The 23,684-nt window shown below is 36.1% G+C and overlaps 1 protein-coding gene across 1 annotated transcript in view; it reads left to right on the top strand.

Annotated features, from left to right (window-relative positions):
* The window catches only part of RP1 (RP1 axonemal microtubule associated), a 179,329-nt gene that overhangs the window by 50,128 nt on the left and 105,517 nt on the right, over nucleotides 1–23,684 (top strand). The window contains exons 17-23 of the mRNA XM_026097880.2: nucleotides 1,388–1,590; nucleotides 5,231–5,317; nucleotides 7,429–7,561; nucleotides 7,840–7,991; nucleotides 10,115–10,269; nucleotides 13,552–13,610; nucleotides 17,396–17,559. Of these exons, the coding sequence (XP_025953665.2) occupies nucleotides 1,388–1,590; nucleotides 5,231–5,317; nucleotides 7,429–7,561; nucleotides 7,840–7,991; nucleotides 10,115–10,269; nucleotides 13,552–13,610; nucleotides 17,396–17,559 (953 nt within the window). The remainder of the gene's footprint in view (nucleotides 1–1,387; nucleotides 1,591–5,230; nucleotides 5,318–7,428; nucleotides 7,562–7,839; nucleotides 7,992–10,114; nucleotides 10,270–13,551; nucleotides 13,611–17,395; nucleotides 17,560–23,684) is intronic.

Below are 23,684 nucleotides of genomic sequence, written 5' to 3'. Positions count from 1 at the left end.
AAAGGGAAGATCAGGACCATGCCTCAGTACTGAATCAATCATCTTCACTTATCTAATTTGCTTCATTGATGTTTCAGCAAAATGTGGAATTTGTTGCTCATATAAGTTTCATAAGAAGCAAATCCCAGGGATTAAAAAGTGTGTTTCACTTTGTCATTACAATTTTATTTTAATGCTAGCAAAATTGTACAGTCAGATGATTTTTGCAAAACTCTGTCATACACACTGCTTTATTTTGCTTAGTATTTTAATGAAGCAAAGAAAAAAAGCAGAGGGCTCTGACAGCAGGTTATCTAGTGCAGCTGGAAGCTGCATGCTGATGGGGAATTCTTGAACAAACCAGAATCATTGGCTTTTATGAATTCTGTGATATCCTAAGTGAATTCCATTATGCATTTGGAGCCTCTGGCCTCCAAAAGTTTGGTTTATAGAAAGCCAATTAATGGGTGAGGAATGAGCTAGGAGAAACAAAAGAAAATTAATCTGCAGTGCAGATTATATTCATGATAGTTAGCATATTAAAAAGTCTCTTTGCAGCCACATGAAAAGGCTTCATGAGGAGAATTTTAGGAACCCCTGCAGTAGACAGTGTATTAGACAATGTGTTCAGCTTTTCAAACTCAGTGCTTCGATTATAAGTTCTTGGGGACAAGGACTCCTCCTTCCTAGATGTGTGGAGAGGACTTCATGGATAGAGGCAGTATTATTGAAAAGATGTTCTGTAGATCTGATGTTTGTAAACTCCATTTGGATACTCAAAATTACTTTCCTTTATGCCGAGAGTTTATTTTTTCATACTTCATGTTCAAGGGAGTCATTTGAGATCTCTGTATATATTTTTTTCTCTGAAAGGTAGATGAAAGATCAATATATTCTATTCTGAAGTGAAATACATGTTTTCAAAAATCGCGTTTACTCAGCCCTTCAATACAATATTTAATTAATCACTGAATCACTTTTTCATTCAAAATTAAAATTGTCTCTGTTCACCAACTAGTGATTCTGTTAAGTAATGTCCTAGCACAAGACATTCAAGGAGTATTTATGGGTAATTCTACTGATTTTTAAATGTTAGTGTAAGGAACCAGATGTGTTGGTTTCATGGCCATGTTTCTGCATACTAGCATCCTTATTCTAAACTAGAAAGAACAGTATGATGATAGTGTACATGAGAGATGCTTGCTCTTTTGCAGCTGAATCTTGTAGCTCAACTAATCAGAACATTTTGGTCTAGACAAGAAACATAAATCAATTTTTTTAGACTAGCTCACTTGCCATAAAAATACAATCCTCTCTCTGTTATGTTCTCCTTATGTGCTGACGTTACAACAGCGATTGGCAGTTTCATGTCGATTTTGATCTCCCACTAATGTTCTGTATTTCACAGAGGAAATGAGAAATCCCCAAGGTGTTGAGTGTCCCCTTCCTTCAGATGATGAATGGAAAGTGTCAATGCTGACAGGAAATTCAGGAACTCAAGTAAATGTCACTCTCTGGATATATGGAGACAGAGGAGTAGCTGGACCAATAACTCTTGTCAAGGACAACAGAGAGCAGCTGTTTCTTTCCAGGCAGGAGGATGAATTTCAGGTAGCTAATGAAGGCTAAGAACATTATTTTACTGTGTACCTTTCCAAAGATTGCTCTGTCATGTGAAAAGAAAAAATGTTTTTCTCCTATGTTTACTGCATAAAATAAATCTCTATCTAATCTCAATGAATTTTGCATTAAATCAGGTTGGTGCATATAGTTAGCAACAGAAGAAATGCTCTTTTTTTCTTTTTTTTTTTTACCCCTCTCCCTCATATAGTAGCCAAAATGGGACAACTGCAGAAATAAATTGCTTTCTTTAAGGCAATTGATTTCAACTAGGTTTAGAAACTGTCCACTCCTAAACAAATTATATCTAATGAAAGGCTTATATATCATTTAGAGATCTTTAGTAATGCAATGTTTTTTCATACAGTTTTCAAAGTGTACTAGAGAATAGATACTGTGGAACTGGTTCAGTTATGAAAGATACAACTTGGCCATTTTTCAGCCACCATACTATAAGTAGCTGGAATAACAGAGGCTTTATTCACAGGATTAATAAGGGTACAATAACCTGCGTATTATCATATCTTGAAAACAGAGAGTTCTACAATTATTTAAAAACATCCCATCCCTATTGTAAATAAAATTATGTCTACATAGGCTGAGAGGCAATTACCGAGAGGCTAAAATTTCTGCTTTGCTCAAAGTTTTCTGTGCAAGATGCATGTACTGTGTTGTTGTATTCAGATAATTCAAGCAGAAGTGATACTTTTCACATTTTGCGCTGAACTTCGTTCTGTACTTACTCCACTAATACAATCTTGGCGCAAACCAAGATCATTCTTGTCAATTGTAACAATAAATTGTATGAATAGGGCATAGGTAGGAAGATAACCAGCTGTAACGTTCATTTTTAAGCACGTATGCCCTATGTTATCGTCCACTGGGAAACCAGTTCCCCCAGTTAGTGAATAAATCATAAGCAGTGTTGGATAATGGCATGTTTGCAATGTTAATGCATACGTTCTTGAGGATATGGACCAATTTCTCTTCTCTAATAAAGCTATTGCCCATTAGAGCTGTGCACTCTGGATATTGATCTTGTGAGATCCATCAGCACCTGGGGCTGCTACTATGATTCTTTACATCACACTGATGCTATTGCTTTCAGGCATGAAATAAATGTCACCAAAGTGCTTTTCACTCTTTAGTCTGAAGTAGAAAAAAAAACACAAAGAAAAAGTCTATGTCTTTCTTTTTTCTCTTTAAACTTTATCTTCTACTTGTTTAGCAGGATAAGTGTGTTGAAATGAGGATAGGAATGCCAAACTTTTTAAAATTACAGCTACTTTTTCCCATTTGCATCCTTGAGCTTGATACATTTTCACGGATGTTTGCTAGAGCAAAAGATACCAAATTTTAATTTTTAAAGTATTCAACTTTACTATACCTCTGCCTGAGTCCTAGGGGGAAAAAAAAAACACCCCCCCCCCCCAAAAAAAACAGCTTAAGAAAGCATGTGGTAACCCAAGCAATTTGCAGTTTAAACTTTCACTTTGCCAAGAGTATGAAAAATTTCAGTAGAATTGTCTTGAGAAATGAAAAGCATTCATGCATGGCCTTCCCTCTCTTACCTTACTCATGTGAGTACCAATTGCCTTGTTCTTTAATCCTTTCTAAGGCTGTGCACATGACAAAAGTTCCTAACCCTAGCCTGACTTGTACATCTTTGAAGACACTTAGCTGTACTTATGCCTCCTAAGTGTATGAGAAGGATTCTTCCCTTGGCCGGATAGGGGATATCTCTGCTTTTGGGCAGAAGGAGCTCTTTGCATTCTGACAAAGTCCGGATTTTGTGTTGATATTTGTTGATGCTTGGAATGACCATATAATCAAAAAAGCTAAGGAGGGATTCATTCGAATAAGCAGAAAACATGACAGCAATACCTATTCAGTGAACACCAGCACTGCGAATGAAAAGGCAGTGTCTCATATTACTGGAGAAGTGGATTAATGTATTTGTAATATGTGGCAAATGCCAACAGTAGTTGTTTTTTCAGTCAACCTGTATGTACCCCATTAGTTTACTACTCCTTTAGTCCAAAAGTCTCCTTGTTAACTTTAATAAGAATCCTTGTAGAGAAAGATATTAAGCAGCACGAGCAAGGGTATCCAAATCTGACTCCACAGAACAAAATTATTTTCTTAGGCCAAGGGAAAGGACAACAACATTAACATCACATTAGTGTTGCAAGCCTGGAGCTACTATTTATTTTGTTAATGAAATTCAGGTTAATATAGCACCTGTGCCAATACAAATACAGGTGTGAATTCCACAGATTCTTCTCAAACAGCTGTCGTGGACTACTTGGTGTACTTTAGCATAATAACAAGTAAAAGTTGGATTTTTCTTTTAGAAATCTTTGGCTAAGGCATGGTAACATGATGGTTACAACACAAAAATTTATTATACCAAAAGCACTAAGGGAGTGCTAAAAGTTGATGTAAGAACAGAGGAAATTCTGACCTCTGGAAAGAGAAGAGGGCTTTTTATTAATGAAGATAAAGAATATATGGATCATATATCGGTAGGTGTTTCTAAGAGAATGGCAATAAAAGAATTTTTGTACAGTTTCAAGAGCTTGTTTGAACATAACCATGGAGAGGCTATTACCAACCTTTTACTAATATTACATTTGAGAAATAATATGATAATGTATCTACTTTTCCTTTCCCAGCAGTCCATTACAAATAATCTAAAATGATTTATGTTCAGTTTAAATAATGATTAAACTTCAAATAAACCCAAGATAAGTGGGACTTTCTGCCTGTTTTTGAGAGCTTGTTCTTTAAGGTCTCCAAAAGTTTTATATCTTCATGTACTGTGACATACTAGGGTTTATGGTCATGTTGCTGTTTTGCATTGTGAAAGATTCATGATTTGTGGTTTAGTGGATTTATTTTTGTATTATTTCTCTTGTGAAGGGCTCACCAACTTTTTTTTTTTTTCTTTTTTTTTTTTTTTTTTTTTTTAAACTGTACAAACTTTGAAGAGTTTTTCCCTGGAAGCATCTTGATTTCATTTTAGGTAAAATCTTTTAAAACAGTCACTCAGACAGAAATCTCTTTGAATTCGAGCAGCCTCTTCACCGGACCATATAATCCAAAATCTGCCAATCAAATGTGGTGCACTCTTCCTGTACACTCAGGTGTTGTAATGGTTCAGAGAAATCCGGAACTAACTGCAGATATAAGCATGCAATTTTATGTGTCTTTTTTTCATATGTGATGTAACTATATTTTTTTCCAGTAATATGGCCCAAATTGAATGAATGTCAAAATGTAGAAACACAGGACAAATGGGTTCTGGGCATACATGAGAACTGGACTTTTGACTTCTTTCACATGTGGTGATTGAAAATAAAGGAAATGAAATGTCTAGGATTTTTTGCAAGGTGTTATGAAGGCTTTGGCAGTTTTAGGCATAGAATGCACAGGCTTGTGCTTGCCATTGAGATGCTGCTTCTTCAAAGTATGTGGGAGACCAAAATGTCTTTTTCTCATGAATAGGATACAGCGTTAGTTTGCAACACATGGCCTTCCTTAATCAGCCTGAAGCCTCTACCTCACAAGCTTAAAGTTACATATTTTTTTGTCTGTAATTATATGTTGTATTGTTCTGTTTTTAATTCAGATTAAAATAAAAAGCATTGGGGATATCTACAAAATAAGAATTGAACACGAGGGGGCAAGTGAACAATCAGAGTGGAACTTACAAAGGGTGAGATTTTTATGATGAATTTTTTTCTGCTTTATGAATTTATATATGAACTAACAACCTGTCTTTTCTTGAAGCTATATCTTAGAAAAATGGAATGGATAATCCCAAAAATGCTGATTGTGAGACATGCTTAGTGCTTTCTCTTCTCAAGTTGCTTTAAAGGTGACAAAAACACTGAAACAAAGTCAGTCCCCTGAAAGCTGGAAATTAAATCATATTTTGCAACTATTCTTAACTCGTGTAGTTTGTAGATGCCAGCTTTAGTATTTCTTCAGTGTTTGTTAGGGATACTCTAACTATATATTCCGGCTATGAAAATTTGAAAGTGGTGGAGCAACAATTATGTGTGAAAACTACTTGCAAAGAATGTATGAAGTTTGGTCATGAATGGGCTGGTTTTAGATAGCCCAAACGTATCTTGGAATTAGGACCATTTTTAGGGAAAAAGAAACTGCTGAAATATTCAGTGAATTAATTCTTATTTTCTGCTTCTGTTTTAGCTTTATTCTTCTCATGATATTTAAGCATGCTTGATAGATTAAATTAATGCTAACACAAGACCCCCATGTAGTATTTTGTTCAGAATTGACAATAAGAAATTGTGGTTTGTTTCTTACCTTGAATCTGCAAAACACAGAAGCTTATTATTTGGCTTGTCATTCATCTTATAAAGCCTGCTTTAGACAGCCACAGTTACACAGTAATAGCTGATTTTGACATTAACCTGGTGGTCTTAATGGTAAAGATAGCAAAATGGAATGGACGTTTAAACATTTCAATTTACTCATATGGTTGCAGGAATACTATTTTCCATCCTGTTGGTTTCAGAACATTTCTTGAACATTTTGGTCCAAATTTCATCATGAAACTCTGGGATTTCAAAGATTTCCCTTCATATGAAGGAATAAATTAGCCTAAAAGCTGTGTTTTCTGACAAAGCACTTAATAATTTGCTATTGTTATGAATCAGCAGGTGGAGCTCTACCAATAAACACTCAAAGTTGGAGTCTTGTGTGTTCAATTAGAGATTAAGAATCACCGCTGCAGAAGTACTTCATGTTTGAATAAATACATGCTTTTGCAGTGAAAGAGGTGTTTGTTTGTTTTACTTAAAATAATATTTTATTGGAAAAGTGAGATAAAGGCATATATTATCCTGGTTTTCTAAGTCTTAGAATTTGAATGCAAATACTTGTTTTCATAATTTTCATCACAAAGCTTATGCATACCACACAGACATTCAAAACAGAAGTGGAGAGAGACAAGATTTTAGCACTGATTTCCTTTTGCTAGTGAAGGCCTATGGAAAACCTGTAGTAAGCACTGTTATAATTCAAGACCAATAATAACTGCTTTCCAAAAAGGGGAGAAAGACTATTTCTCTAATAATAGGAAACAAGTAGGACAACTATCATAATGTACAATGGCAGATAGCCTCAGAATTTGGATACTGACTGTCTTCAGAGGAAGGTACAGAGGGTGCTGGCACCCATGTTTTCTTTTGTTCTGCTGTAGAAAAGCCAAATGCAGTATGAATTGATTTCACATTTCAACATACCCTTTCTTTGCCAAAGTTTAGATATAGTTGAGGAATTTCATCCTGTTTTCATTTTAACATAAAAATGTGTCAACATTTCCCCTTATTCCGGAAAATCAGTTTTCAGTTCTTTGTACTTCAGTACTTTTTAATCTTCAGTACTTCAGCGTTATATAGAGGTGACCCACTTCAGTGTTGTATAGAGGTGACCCACAGACAGAAATCAGAATTGGTGACATTTGTTATGTCAGAAAGGCAAATTACAATTGCAAGTTTGCTTGCTCCAAAAGGAAGATAATTTTAAAGTCTGTGACATATTCAAAGAATAGAGGTTGACAGTTTCAACTGGGATACCACAGATGTGGATAAAGATCCTCTCCAGCGATGAGTCAAGTGATAAAGTAGTAGCAAAAATAAAAAATGTTTTCACACCAAAATTTTGTATATCATAGTTATGGATCATTTAATTAGTTTCTGAGATAGAAAAAAGATGTAGAAAAATATTTCTGGCTGTTGGGAGGCAAAAAAACAGAAAGAATGAAATGAATAATAGTTAGAATTGCCTCTTCCCTAGGTGACACTGCAACATCTGAAGAGCAAGAAAATACTGAATTTTCCAGCAAACACATGGTTGTCAAGGATCTGTGATAACAGAGATCATGTCTGTGAACTTCCAGTAGTGGAAGCTGGAAAACCTGTCTATCCAAGTATGTGTGTAGTTTGCAGCTGCACAGTTACATATATGTTGATTACTAGGTTTTCGGTATTAGTGTCATCTGAATTATATTGCCTGTGTTGTATATTCGTAAATGTGTTCTTAGCAGTCTTAAAACCAGACATTAGACTGAGTTTTGGAGAATATATTCCTGCAAATTCATTGCAAGTCAAACTTGGCAGCATTGTTTCCATTAAGCTAGAACAGTCAGTACGAATGAATTGTGATTGCACATAACTTTTATTTTCTTCTCTTGGTTATTCTTGGAAGTTGTTTTATACCATGTTTATGTCTACACTGGCCACTTGGAGCAAGCTGATACAGATTCTGCAGTTTACCTGTGTATCTATGGAAAAAGAGGAGATACTGGTCTAAGACCTCTGCATAAATCTGATACACCAGTGAAATTTCAGAGAGGAATGGTAAGTCTGCAAGAAAAAATTGCTTAGTCATAGACATATGCAGCTATTACATGGTCTTAACAGGCTCCTAATAATGAATATTACAGAGGTATAGGTAAGTAATTTTTAAGAACTAAGGAAAATTAGTTTCTACTAATCCAGAAATGACTGATGACCAGAAGGAGTGAAAACCAAGGCAGGGAAAGGGGGAAAGGAATGCTATGAAGAAGTCCCCTAAGATGATAAGAACAGCTACCTGTGAATATAAGGTATTTTCTGTCAAGGTGCAATGAGCTAGCTGCAAATGAGTGCACAGATTCATACCATGACTTCAGATCTTTGTAGGACTGTTTGTTATGTATTTCTTTTAACTCGTAATAGTATAGTATTTTGATTAATGCGGGTCAGATTTAAAGTCGTTTGTCTTTCATATACCTCAGATCTCCTGTATAAAATATAAAATATACATCAAAAATATATATATCATTAGATATCAAATGAAAATATAGAAAATGTCTATCAATAAAATATACATCATCCAGATTTTCTGCAGTAATATATGGTTGAATTTCAGGAACTACTAAATTTAAAGTTAGCTCTGCTATTAGCCTTCTTAGGGATCTGCAAAGTCTGTTTCTTCATTTGTGAACTACAGGGAATTAACACTTGTATCTGACAAACATGCAAGATCTAAAAAATTTGTCTAACAAAGGGCATCAAGCTGTTAGTGGAACACTTACTAAATGAAAAGCAGTATATAAAATGCTAAGCATAGCATCAACCCATTGAGAAACTTCAGAAGTATCTATGCTATTTTAGAATGTATATTTTATGCCATTACTAATGCCTTAAATATAAAGTATTATTCAAACTGAAATTCTGGACATAAGTGGAGTTGTCTGGGGGGGATTCTTCTAGACAGACTGGCAATAAGTTCAGTGTAGTATTTATACAGCAGCTAAGGGAGGTGTTTCAAAGTGCACTTTGTTTAGAAATGGTTGAACAAGACAGTAGATTGTAGGAGGAGGCAGAGCAGGGTCTGGCATAAATCATTTGATGACAGAGGCAGTTGAATGTTGACTTGAACAACTTGATTTAATCCCCGCCACAGCTATTATACATGATATTGGGCAAACTGCTTAAAGTAACCTTCCCTAAGTGACCACTATGTGTATGCTTGTATTTGCTGGGTAACTAGTTTAACTTTTCTGAGCTGTAATTCAAGTCATTTCAATAGGAATTGTGTTCTGGACATGGTAAGCTCTCAACCTCTATGTTTCTCAGTCGAGCACCCAAACTAGGCAGCATTTTTGATAGCTTTGGCCATAATCTCTCTGTTTTAACTCTATAGATAAAATGGAAAGGTAAAAAAACCACCGATGGGCTTTGTGAAAAATAGATTTCAATGTTTCAAAAAACCTAGGTACTACTGAAAACGTTCAAAAGTAGAAATCACTGGGGAAATCAGTTCTGTTTCACCAGACTGTTTTGGGTGGTTGCAGTAAATAATGTGTAAGGTCACAAAGATAATGAAGATAAGAAATATCAAAAAGTTGCAGTCCTGTCTTTGTACAACTTGAGGCGAGGATCCTTCAGAAAGGACTGCTTGTGGTCATATATTACATATACACAAGGCAGAACTCAAGTTCCACAAGCAGTCTTAATTCTGCCATTTGCTAAGGCTTGAAAACTTTGCAAATCCAACTTTTTCAGTGTAGTTGTTTCTTTCTCTTTTTCTGAAAAGCATGATCCAGACCCTTAGGTTTAGTAAAAGAAAGCTTTGTAGTGTGACAAAATGTTACCAACCTGAACCTTTCACCTGATCAGCTTCATGCCTCTATTAAAATAATGTGTTAGGTGTAAGCACAAATCTAAATGAATCAAAAGGACAAAGGAGCATGTCAGATTTCAGTTTCTTCAAGCAGACTGCATTCTGATTTTAGTTATATTTTCTGATTTAGTCCAATACATAATCAAAAGACATTTAATTTTGGATCCAAGCCTTTTGATACAGTGCAGCTGTCATTAAAAACAATGAGAATTTTTGGCCATTGTGAGAGCTAGATCAGACTTTTAAAATACTGCAACCTCTGGACCTTCTTAATGTTGCCAAATTATGGCCTGCTGTCTTGACTGTGTTCTAGGTCAGTGCTTTTGAAGTGGGAGCTGTATCTCTTGGAAAGCTGCAGAAGGTGCTGTTGCGCTGTGAGGCTAATACTAGGTCCCAGTATTGGTACTGTGATAAAGTCATTATCAGAGAAGCTGAGAAGAACTTGGAATATGTTTTCAGTTGTGAAAGGTAGTATTTACAAGAATATTATTCAATATAAGATATAAAATATATCTTAAGTATGTCCTTAGGGTCTATATCCTTTCAATAACTGCATTATGCCAATAAATGTTCTAAATATGATTTTTCCAGGAAAAGACAAATTTGGATTATTTTGCATTTTATAATACCCACAAAATTTGTTTCACAGAATAAATTGCATGAGTTAGTGATTGTCATATGATCCATATCAAAGGTTAAAATGCTTGTACTACAACATTCTGTTACTGGATTGTACAGTGTAGCCTTATGACATAAAGAGTGGTGCTACAAGTGTGACTTACTTATTCAAGAGGAGAAGATAAAGCACACAAAAATGTTCTAAATTAAAATGTAATTCTAACAAAACAGAATTGCATCATCCAGTCTTTTCACGTTTAAAAAACATTATGCTAATCCCATGCTTGGAGTTCCCAATTCTACAATCTGTCTCATGGGTATGTGCATTGCTCCAGTGAAATGAAGAGCGTGTAGAGAAACAATGTGACCAGGCGACAGAGCTCTAGAAAAAACATGAGATGCCTCATTATTTTGTCTGGATTTCTATGAATTTGTTATGTTAACCTTGAACAGTCTCTCGAAACTCCCTGCATCACATCTTCAAAACAAGAATAAAGATGCGCCCTCACCTTTATAAAATTGTCTAAAACTGAGACCTTTCCTTAATCAGTACCAAATATTTGCACACTAAGAGTAAGACTGAGGGTTTTTCAGTTTGGATTCAGATGCAGGCGAGTCGTTGCTGCTAGTTGTTATTGCTACCTTTTCTGAAAAAATATAGTTAGCTTCCCGACAGGAAGTTCTACAGCAAATCAGGCCAGCTGCCTACCTCGAGCGAGAAAAACGAACTCTGAATCACATCTGTCCTCCAGTGGGTAGTGCGGCTTAGAAACAGTACATGACAGGTCACTTCACTGTATTAATTTTGTGATAATTAATACACTAGATGCTGATCAGCAGGAATTATTCAGTGACAGAGACTGCCAAGAAGAAATAGAGAAATAAGTTTTTTCATTGTTATCTTTTGCCACTGAAAAAGGGTAAAAATAGGTTTCAGAGGGTAAGTGAGGGGCAGCTTCCATATTGGCCAAAATGTAAAGGTGAAACACTGTCCTCTATCTCAAAGACGGAAAAAAATTTATTCTTCAGAAATCTCTCTAAGATAATCATCCTCAGCCTTACAGCTTTCTTTTACATTGATATTTTCTGATCCAGTGCATAAACAAAATGCTGTATTTTTTCTCATTTAACCAAGGAAATTTCAACATTTTATCTGACTTAATAAAAATCTGATGTTAGTTTCTGAGAATCCAAATACTGAATTTCAATTCAACCGTATTTTTTAGTTACAGACTGATATTTTTCAGCATTTATGACTGCAGAATTTATCTGCATAATAAGGCTTTAGCAGAAGAGTGAGATAAATAAGTTGCTGTCTAGTAAGACAAAATTTATTTCTTAAGGATTACTTGCGTTTTTATATGAATGCGCCTGTTAATGTTTTAAAGACAAAAAATACAGAACGTGCACACATTCTGTCAATATTGATGTGATTTAAGTTGTGCATGCATATGTATTTTCACTGATCTAGGATTCCTTAGCATCTAAAGATTTAGCTATAATACAGTAATACACAGCATTAAGTTAGTGCCTTTTACAGTAATTTTAATCTGAGAAGTTTCTTCTTTGAAATATAGAAAGGAGAGAATAAATAATATGTAAAAAAATAGAACAACTGAAAAGCAATAAACTTAATGCTGTTCTCTTTCTTAATTTCTTTTTCTTTTTTGTCAGCAAAAGAAGTCTTTAGAAAAAAGCCATTACTCCCTTTTGTCTTGTTTTAAACATTCTATTTCTTTTTCTTGGAAATAAAATTGCTAGAATATTTACCAAGTATGGTATCGACCTTGTTCCTGAAGGTGTCACTGCTAATAATTTCAGGTTGTTTTCTGAATCTGTTCCTGTTGTGGCATTCCGCTTCTTTCCTTTGTCGGGTTCATGCTACGTGTGTGGTGTGAACTTGTCGTGCAGTGGTGGCGGGGAATGGCCAGGATGAGGCGCCAAGAGACAGAATCCTGACACTGTCTGGGGGAGAAACTTTAGAAAGTGAACCCTTGTGCCTGAACTTCACTACAGTAGTTGTCCAAGAGACACAGGCTGTTTTGCACCTACAAGGTGTTTATTCCACCTGATGAGCAGAACCTGATGTCTGAATGTGGAGGGCAGAGTAAGGAGGCCTCAGCAGGAAAGACGGGCAAGTTAAGTATGCCACTGCTGAATATCATACGATGTTTTGTCATGTTTTAGGGAAATAGTGACCAGTACTTTCACACCTTTGTATCCTCTTTCTAACCTGTCCATCTCATGTGCAGTGCGTGCAGTGACAGAGGCTCTTGCAGCCCTGAGACTTGGACGGCAGTGAGAACGCTGCTGCTGCTGCTGCTCTGCCGCAGGTTGGGAGCAGCTTCCTTCCCTCCTGGCCACTGTAGACCCATCTTACCCAGCTTATACTGCACCTGAACAGGCTTCTCAGGAGACTCTGAATGGCTTAGGTCATTTCTGCAGACTCCGTGGGAGTGGGCCCAGAAAAAAAAAACAATAGTCCAGAAGCTCACTGAGTAATGTTTCTCTGTAGAAAACCAGCTTATTTTTTTACCACAGAGGAAGAAACTAAATGAGGTGGTAATCCATGTTCTGAATAATAAGATTTCAAAATTATCCTTAGCCTAGAATAGTTCTATCAAGAAATGTAACCAAAGTTTTCCTTCGTTTATACTTTTTCAGATTCAGCATTCTGCCCTCAATTTGTAGGGGGAAAAAGGAAGAACAGAATTTGGTTCCATCTTTGTTTTTAACACTGAAATTTGAAGTTAAGAAATAGTGCAATAGATATATACAAACTAGATACATACAAAGTAGCACACAATCCATAGTATTAAAAAAGAAAAAAGTCCGTGCCATGCTCTTCTATTTTAGCTACACAGATGAATATAGTAGTGACACACGAGTCTCTTAATCTGACACAGGTATATTTTATGCTTACCCAGCTCTTATATTTCTACAAATAAAATGCCTTTGTTGAATCGAATCCTTAATTTGTACTTTAACATTTATCAAATCATATACTGAGGCTATTAGAACTTTCTTGCTTATTCAATATGAAAATAAGATGTGGATCATTCAGGTGTATGATAATATGGTGGAGAACAAATTAATTCCCCCTGGCTTTCTTATTTTCTTTCTTATTCTTAGGTGGCTTCCATTTATGTCTCAAGGTATAATTCATTCAGAAATTGAGCTGTACCCTCAAGGTAAGGCTTATTGTTACACTATGGAAGTAAAATCAGTAAGTTGTATTTTTTTTTCTCTGAAGAAATCTGAGTTAACCATTTTTCTGATTCTTTTGTTACATTTCTGAGAGAATATACTTTGTGTGTGCATTGTATGGGTATGGGTTAGGGACAAAATAGTGAGGTAATGAATAAGAAAAGTTTTCTTGCATCGGCATTAAGGTTAGTATAACAGAATGTTCTCTTTATGTCTTTCTCAAACCTTTTCTTTAATGTTAAAGGATAGGTCCTTTATTAACTACTTTTTTTTTGTTTTGGCAGAATTTCAGATAAATCAACAGCTGAAAATGCAAGAAGCAAATGGTAAATGCTGCTATAGTTTTCTTTCTTTAATGAAGACTATTTCTCTTTCAGAACTAACTGCTTTACACATTTTTTGCCATTTGTATTTTTTTTAAATGCTAACTACAGCACACTATTTGAATATTTCAGTAAACTCTGAACCTCACATTTTAATTTAAACAATAAATCACTTTATTTAAACTTTCTTCTTATTCTGTCATTTTTCTTTCCAGTAATGTTAATTTTCTCTCTGTTTGCCTGAAAATTCAGAGGTTTTCTCGTAATTATTGGTTATCTATCTTAATTTCAATTTTTTAGTTAACAATTTACACCACGATTCTTTCTCCCAGGCGACATATATGTTAGTTCTCACCATTAGTTTTTCATTTTTCACTTTACCTGTGATTTCATATTTGTTCAGCTTGATTTTTCTGTCCTTGCAACCAGTGAAAATCAAATTACATATCTTAGTAACACATAACATTTTCTCAGCTGTTAGGAGTGCTTTATGCAGCAGGTTGAGCAATAATTTAGAAACCATCAGGAGAAAGTTTGAAAACCTGTATTCATAATTTACTATATCAAGCAAGATATCCACTGAGATCCGAAAACCTGGTTTTAAATAGTGTCCTCATAGGAAGTTGTTAGTTATAAACTTTGTATCCAATTATTTTACAAATTATGTTCAAATCTCATTCTGTTCTTATAAACTTTATTTTGAATGACAAGGAGCTTTGCCCTTTCTATGCTTTTTCCAAAGGCATTCATTTTCTCTCTGTTCATCAGTCTTTGTGACAAAACTGTTCTGCACTCCTTGCTTTCACAAGGCCTGCACATAGACATCCTCCTTCACATAGTTCAAATGAGCCTGCTTAGTCGTTCCTGCACTTACACAGCCGGAACTCTACACTGTGTCATTTTAGCTGTTCCTGTCTGGATATGCAATAAAAATTGCAGCAGATAAAAATTGCCTCATAAACCTAACAAAGGATGACAAAGAGAGAGAGAGTGAACTAAGTGTATGCCAGTGTTCAACTGGCTTTTCTTCAGTGGAGATCGTCTTGGACTTGAAAAGATTTTGATTCAAAGATTCTGATCACAGCACTTTCATCCCAACCCCGGGAGATAGAAATGTGCTCATTCAGAAATATATCAGAATTGTTTGCAAAACAGAATTCTTTTCTGGGCAGTAGAACTTTCTAGTGTTCTGTACTGTTTCTGATGTTCTAGAAATGTCTAGATTTCTAGAAAGTCATCTGAGATAAGTTACCGTTTTCTGATATCCTGGAGGACATTCGTTGTGTTAGATTGCACCTTTCCTCCATGTATGCTAAATGAAAATCACCTAATTACACATTTTTCCCCACTCTTTTCTCCTCAACGTGTATCATTCTAGTCGTTATGGAAGTATTGGTCTTCTCCCTCACCCGAATAAATGCTAGCTTCCTAGGACAAAGAGAACAAGACCTATGTGCTGGTAATACTTCATGTTCCACGTTCTATTGGAAGTACGCAGGAATGCCATGAGGATTTCTGGCATCAAGGAGAAACTTTAAGATCCTTCTCCTATACCTGTGTTGTCCTTCAAATACAAAGTTTCTTCTGTTTATTCTGTTTTCAGAAGAAGAAAAAGCCCTGAAATCAGTAGAGAGGAGTGCAAACCAAAATTCTTTTTATAATGTTTTGGGGGAAGTTTGGCCCTTTTTTAGCCCGAGAGTTTATTTGCATGCCAGATAGTTGGCTGATATTACACACAGCCTTTGAATGCAAGGGTTGAGCTAGCTAGGCTATAAGGTCTCAAGAGTACCAACTATGTTGTTTTGAACCTGCATTAGTTAAAAGAAGAGAGACTTGGAGAGGATAATAGAATAGAGAAGGCTATCCAAAGCACTTGAGGTGCTATAAATCAGGCAATGTACAAGTCCAAGCAAAAATACATTTTGGCTATTTTAAAATGAATATCTGTTTCCCAAAGAATTTTGAATTTTTCATTGCACTAGAGGAACAGTGTGCCATATTTTTCCTTTGTACCATTCCTAAGTGCTTATGCACCGAGCATTATTTTCCAGCCAAATGGTCCAAAGTGAGTTAGTTTTTAAAAAATTAATATTATATAGTTGGAAAACAGAAGAGGCTGATTTTTTTGGTAACTGTGCTCTTCTGTGGCGCAGGGATTCCCCCCTGTCTTATTCACTTTGTTTCCACCTTCAGTGTACAGAGGCTCTTCACCATTCTGGTTGATATTGATCTTTTTGCAGCCAGGCACCACAGTTCCTTTGTCAAGAAAATGTGTCTATAGAGAAAGCCATGAGGATGGAAATCTTCTAAAGCACAAAAGAGAAGAGTTTGCTACAAGCTGTAGTCTGCTGACTTTCAGTGGAAATTGAATCATTTACTTCCTTTATGTGTATTTAAAAATCTTCTTTATGACTTCCCAGAATCAAGGGTCAATCAGACCTCAAACATTTGGAAAACAGGAGATCAAACTTTCTGCCCCACTACAGTCCTAGTGGGGCAAATAGCTGAGGGATAATGGGGCTGGCCCAAAATAAATACTTCTGTCAGACAACAGATTTAATTCATGCAGGCGTTACCATGCAGCTTTCTATTAATAAAACTATGGTGTACACTGAGGCATTTATTTATAAGAAGACTGTGGGCTGGTATTTCATTTGATGTTTGCTTTCCCCAGAATGAATTTAAGTCGCTAAGTGTTACACATACAGGCACAAGCCGCAATCAAAAGAGTGGTGGAGTGCATGCAATCCCAGCTTTTCAGATGTAGAAATGCATCTTCCAATTATGAATTGTTCTTTTTTAAATGACATTTGTATTAAGCTGCTTTCAGCTATTTAAATAACTTGTGTGCATTGTATGGGAACAGAGATGACATTTTAGTGTCAGGGAAGCTTTATATAAAATGATTTTCTAAAGATTCATCTTTTAGTGTCAGAATTTTCTCCAAGATCATTTTTTTTTCATGCTAATCTCAGTGTCATGCCTCCATCTAAGCAAACAGAGCTCTTGTTGACATGACACAATAACATTAATGCAATGTTAAAAATGTAAAATGAGGAGAAATTTTACTTAGTTGGGATGTTTTGATAATTTTTCCTGTTCCATTTCTGGTTTACAGCTGTAAATAATCCAAAGTCTGGAGGATGGGCTTTTTTTTATGATGACTTACAGGGATGTTGCTAGAAATGTCACCAGGGCCTGTGCTCATTCCCGCTTTACAGATTTAGGAGGATTGCAGGATACTAAAGTCATACTTTATCCAAGATGAATTTGGAAGATGCAGTATTTAGCCAGTCTTCCGTGGCTTCTGCCAGCACTGTTACTTTTTAGGTACACAGTAGTTGCTGTTTCTAGGCTAAGCTATGCCTTTATTTGTATTATCCAAGTAACTTGCTGCGTATCAGTTGCAGTGATAAAAATGTTTTGATTTTATTTTTACTTTTCAGAAGGAGACTGGAAGATTACTGTAGTCACCGGGGATTTTGAAACAGCTGGAACAACAGCAACAGTGTCCCTTTGTGCTTATGGAGAAAACAAAGCTTCTGGTCCTATTATTCTGGGGTCTGGGAAACACCAGCTGTTTAATCCCAACAGTGCTGATACATTTAAGGTACAGTATGGCCATTATAAACACTGGAGAGTTCAAGACTCAATGCAAAATAGCTTTTCTCAGAAGTGGATAATAGTAATAATAAACAGGACTCAAAAGCAATATGAATATAAAAGGATTTGGATTTTCTTTTATTTCATGAAGCATTTCTGAGGGAGTGGTGGAATTTTACAATAGTGAAATTTGAATGAGCAAGAGTATTCAGAATTGCACAGAGCAGACATGTCTCTCAGAATCTGCCTTGTACAGCTGATGTTCTAGAAAAAACTTTCTTTGCCTGTCCTTTGTGTTGGTACTAATTAGATAGTCCTAGCTATGGCCTGGATTGCATATGGGTTTTTGTAAGTGTCTGTTCCGCACTGTGTATTCTTCCTTGGGCTTCCTGAGGTTTTCACTGAAGCATACTGAAGCACACTGCCCTGCAAACCTTTTCTTGGAGCAGGTAAGAAGGAAAGGGAAATGGATAGACAGTAGAGTCAAATCACACCTTATTGGCTAACTCAAGTGATCTAGAGGGACTGAAGTTCTACTACTGCAAGGAAATGAGGAGACACTGTTATCTGAGAAGTGCTTCAGAAGCATGATATTTCACAGCACTTCTCCAAGTTCCCATTGTTCCTGCAAGTTCCTTCAGTTAATGTAGCTCCTCGGGATTATACCTGTTGCAATCATTGAAGCTATAGTATGTCATTTAGCTGGAAATAATTCATGTATAATAAACAGATGATGGAGAATCACTGGCAGATGTGACAGAGGAAGTTTCTTTGCATTATTTTATTTTTGTTTTCCAGTTCGAAACATAAACTTATCTAATGAAAATTCTTCCAGAGGAAAATCAGTTGGTTGCCTTTCCCTTACACTTACTTAAATTGAAAGTAACTTGGCTAAAGTTTGCAGATAGTGCTGATTTAAGTTACTCTCTCATCAGAATAGGAAGGTAAAATCCATATTTATCTAAAGGCTAAATTTAAGCCTTCCTTTTCAAATCATTCCAGTTAGAGGAACAAGGTTGTTTAAATTAGATCATCTTGGATATTTATTCAGACCCTTTCTCAGACTAATAAGGATGAATAATACTGTCTGACAGCAAATTTTTGCCTGTTCATTCAGTTCATTGAGGGAAGTACCCAAAACATTTGTTTTCTTTCTCTTTGGAAGGAACAGTATGTTCCTTAAAGTGTCATCTTGATCCTCCCTGCATCAAAACAAAACCCAATACCTGGACCAGCAGCTCTGATGATCTGTTCCAATCCACAATAGCACCAAGGTTCAGGTCTTCTAAACTGTATCCAAGTCTTTATTCCTGATGTTTTTCTTCAGTGATATACTACTGAAAACCTGGAAGAGGCTTATAAGTTAGGCTCAGAACTTTGGTGCGCTTTAAGTTGGATGAACCTGAGCAGAGGAGTATAACTTAAACCTTTAAAAAAAATCATATTGTGTAATCGGACTTTTAAACTCAGGTGTAATCAGACCTTTAAACTTCAGAGATTCTTGAAGAGACTCCTCTCTGGATTCTAACCACACTGTCAAAACACCAAGGTTGGCCAGCTTACCATCCATCTATTATCTCTCAGAACCACTTATTTTACTTTTAATCACTGGTGATCAATGGGGAGGGGAAGAAGAGAACATACAAATTAATATTGCTCACTGCCTAATGCCTATGTTGATTTTTTTCCCTAAATGTCTGAATTTAATAAGATAGGTGAGGGTTTTGTTAATCCAGAAGAAAGCTGTATTGTCCAAACATTTCTGCACTTTATACTTCTGTAGCATTCTAACATTATGAACACCTTTACTAATGCCAGTATTACCTGGCATTGATAATTGCTATTGCTCTCTATTACACATAACTAGTTTAATCTATTAAGTACATTGGGGAAAAATCTTGACAAAATGGATCTAGATTTGCAGCCTTTGTTTAGAAATATGCTGCATATTTGGAGGCTGTTTAAACTCCAGGTAAACCCTATTTTTTAAGGCAGTCTTAACTGATTGTTTCAGAGAGCTGTAAGAGTTTACCATAACATAATGGAAAAAATAAAGAAAATAAAAATCAGAGAGACAATCAAAATACCATCTCATTTCAAAATCCCTTTAGTCACAGTTATAATCATGAGCTATAACAGAGAAATGGCCCAAAAAGAGAACAAGAGATGAAATAAAACTGTATTGTAATCATCTTAATAAAAATCAAGAATAGTAGTCTCATGGAAAGTACAGGTAACTGCATATAAACTTGGATTCCAAAATATAAATTGTGAATATTCAGTAACAATAAAAGGAAGAAAATCATAAAATATAAAGCTTTTAAAACTTATGTAAATCAAAATGTACTCCTCTGTATACTGCTAAGTCTTTGTTGTTCATCAAAGCCTGATTTTGATGTTGCTCACATTACTGTATAAAGCCAGTGTAACTTCACTAAGTTTAGTTTCCTCTGATTTCTGTTTCTTTGAATTAGATTAAAAACTGGTGATTTGTATACGTTTTGGGGCTAAAATGTAAAAAGGCTCTCACACTTGGGGATTTCTATCTTATTGAAGCATGTGAAGTTCAGTGAAGGTAATTTACAGTTTTTGTGTAATGGGGAGAGTTCTTATTTCTGGATGGAGTCTTGGGTTCTAGGTCTTCACAGGATAGTTGTGTGGAAACTGTACTACATTGGATGTAGTTGCCTAAGGATTTTCCTAACAGATGGGAAAGTCCGGGATGAACAATGTGGGAATAGGAAAGAAAAGGCATTTAATCTTTTGGATTTCCTTTTCTGTTCTTGAGTGCTTTTGTAATTGCTCCTGTGTGTTCAAAGAAACTACTTCTAGGCTATGGTTTTCTACTTCTGATGCTATTCAGGCATAATTTTTAGGGCGTTATTTTTCTGTTAATATTCATTCCTCCTCCAGTAGGGGAATATCTGTGTACCATAAGTTACAGGTTTTGTCAGAACTGTGATCTGTTCCCTGCATTTTCTTCTGGTGTCTTCACAGTCTCTGAGTATTTCTCAATATTTCAAAAATACTGATCTTGGCAGTATGTTGAGTTGCTGAAGACACTTTAATTATATTGTAATTTATTTTCTCCAGAGCTCTGTGTTCTGCATCATCATTCTTTGAAATGTGGTGAACTATTTCTTATGAGTGCACACACTGCTTGATAAAGAAATGCTTTTTATATGTTTTCTTTTTAAGTTTTGGTCATGCCAAATATTCCCTTCTGTCTCCCAAAGAGAACTAGGCAGAAGTCTATAAGGCTATGATCTTCCCTAAAAGCCAGCTACAATCTCACTCTCTTCAGTACACAATAAATTCATACCTATGGGTACAGGTTCTGCTCTTCTAGTAATAATGAAGTCAGTGAATACACTGACTGGTCCAGTATATTTGCTTTCACAATATTGTGTGTTAGTCTTACTGAGAGTAGCAGAAACTGGCTCTTTCTTAACAAGGACTCTCCCATTCTTTGCTTTATTGCATTTGCTTCAGTAAATTGCTTTGCAATCTCTTTAGCAGAATGTTGGTCTTACTGTTCTGTGTATGTTGACAAGTTTATCTTAAATAACACTAAATTAAGCTCTTAAGAGTGCTTTATTTTTCTAAGAAATCTTAAGAAACTTCACCTAACCTTATGTTATATTTTATAGATGGTGGCCGTATTTGTAATAAGAATAGCTGTTCCATGTTTGCAAACATGGAACATGGAACAAGCATGATATTTTAGGAGACCTGGAAATTGGAATGCATTACTGGTCTGAGTTTTGCTGCACGAGCTCATTTCTCTGACTTGCAAAGCTGCTGCCCTCTCCAGTTACAGTAGTTAGATTTTCTTCATCTCTATAAAGTATCCTTTGAAACACTGCCACAGTCTATTAGGGCAAAATGCCAGGTAGATGAAAAGCAGGAGTCCTACTAATATTTTCAGAGATACTTCAACATAAAACTTAATGAATACAGTATTCTTATGATGAGACTGTTACAGTGCGAAAACTAGCCTTTTTCCTTCCAGTTACTTGTGGCTTGTTGATAAGGAGTTACATTCATTTCATGAAGTTCACCTTATGTTTTATTGCATCACACGGTGAGTTTATATGTAGAAATGTGTGTATTGTTTTTTCATTTTGATTTCCTTCAGTTTAAATAAAATCATCAGCTGTTTTAAATAACCTATGCATTAATAATTGACACTCTCCCCTTTAGAATCTGCCTTATTAGAATTTGTTATGTTTTTCATTGCATGTCTTTCATTCCTGTATCCTGCATCCATATTCATTGTTTCATCAGTCAAAACTGAGATGTCTAAAGTAAAATGAGAAGCAGTGGGGAAAAAAACAGGTGTTATAAAATAGGTTGAAACAAAGCCATTTTCATCTTTTTACTCCCATTATCAAAATAAAAGCCTGTAATGAGCTCAGTGAGAATTTTTCCAAAGTAAGAAGATTGCAAAAGTGACTGCAAGTACCAACGTGGCTGTCCAGTCTTTTAACTATGGGGCAGCCAACACCTGAAAGCTAGGCATAGCTTGTGTTTTGCTGTATTCCAGCTGTTTCTGTTTGCCATAATGGCCTTTTATGTCCAAAAACAGTTGGATGAAGCTTAGAGCAACCCCGGCTTTCATCAGATATGCTTAAGACAGTCTAAAATGGCCATACTGCTGGCTTTAACTCTAATTGAAACTGTCCATCTCTCAACCATCTCTCTACTAAATATATTCAATAACAACATAAACCTCATTCCTTACAGAAATAAATGGAAGAAGTATGTAAAACTGTCTCCTTCAGCTATAGGCTGTGCATGAAGCAAAATTTTGCCAGTTCCAATAAAACCACCTAAAAGGACCTTAGAGAGCTCATAGGCAACCTTGGAGAAAAAAGCAAGTTAACTCATCTTCAGGAAATGAGGGTGAATGCACAGGGTACTACTTGTTCAGTAATTTTTCAGCATGGAGTACTATATATATATGTCCATTTCTCTCTTGTAAGGTAGTTACCTGAGAGAATTTTAGGTCCCTTTACTCAATTTCAGGTTTACTCTTTCAGCCATCTATCTGTAAAACTTTTTTCTACTTGATGTCAACACAAGTCCAAAATGAAAATATTAAAAAAAAAAAAAAAAGTACTTTCTCTCTCGGGTCTCTCCTCTCTCCCAGGTTATGCTCTCAGTTTAGTCCACCCTGGTAGGCTTTGGGCAGTTCTTTCTGAGATTTTCTGACTTTGGTGTCCTTTATTAAGACTTTACGTTTGCATCTCCCTTATCTCCCCATGCCCAGGGCCCAAGTGCAGTTTATGTCTTCACTAACCAGCTCTTGCCTTGCCTTCTCCTCAGCCATTTTCTAGTCTATTCACATTCTTATGCCTCCCATCATCTCAGTATATGAGCACATTTCAGAAGTGAGTAGCATGACTAATGTGTGTGGCTTATTCTCTCTATTCTTGCTCTTAAAATCAGTTTATTGTTTGGGCTTGGTAGCCCAAACAGTACTGGTATTTAGCATTGCCAACAGGTCAAGGGAGGTGATCCTTCCCTTCTATTCAGAATTGGTGAGGCCACACTTGGAGTACTGTGTCAAGTTCTGGGCTCTCCAGTATAAGATAGACATGGAGCTACTGGAGCGAGTCCAGCAAAAGGCTACTAGATTAAGAGACCGAAGCATTTTTCATATGAGGAAAGGCTGAAAGAGCTGGGACTGTTCAGGCTGGAGAAGAGAAGGCTCAGGGGGGATCTTACCAATGTGCACAAATATCTGAAGGGAGTATGTACAGAGGTTAGAGCCAGACTCCTTTCAGTGGTACCCAGTGACAGGACGAGAGGCAACGGGCACAAACTGAAACACAGGAACTTCCGTCTGAACATGAGGAAAAAACTTTTTACTGTGAGGGTGACTGAGCACTGGAACAGGTTGCCCAGGGAGGTTGCGGAGCCTCTGTCCTTGGAGATACTCAAAAGCCATCTGGACAGGGTCCTGGGCAATGTGCTTTAGGTGATCCTGATTGAGCAGGGGGTTTGGACTAGCTGGTCTCCAGAGGTGCCTTCCAACCTCAACTATTCTGTAATTTTGTGACCTTATAAAAATGGTATACACTTTATACAGTATAGGGCTTATAATGCTTATGCTAGACAAGGTGAGAT

This window comes from Dromaius novaehollandiae, chromosome 2 (genome assembly GCF_036370855.1).
Source record: "Dromaius novaehollandiae isolate bDroNov1 chromosome 2, bDroNov1.hap1, whole genome shotgun sequence".
Classification (NCBI taxonomy): Eukaryota; Metazoa; Chordata; class Aves; order Casuariiformes; family Dromaiidae; genus Dromaius; species Dromaius novaehollandiae.
The sequence above is the reverse complement of the archived record's forward strand: the minus strand, read 5'-3'. Positions and strand labels throughout refer to the sequence as shown.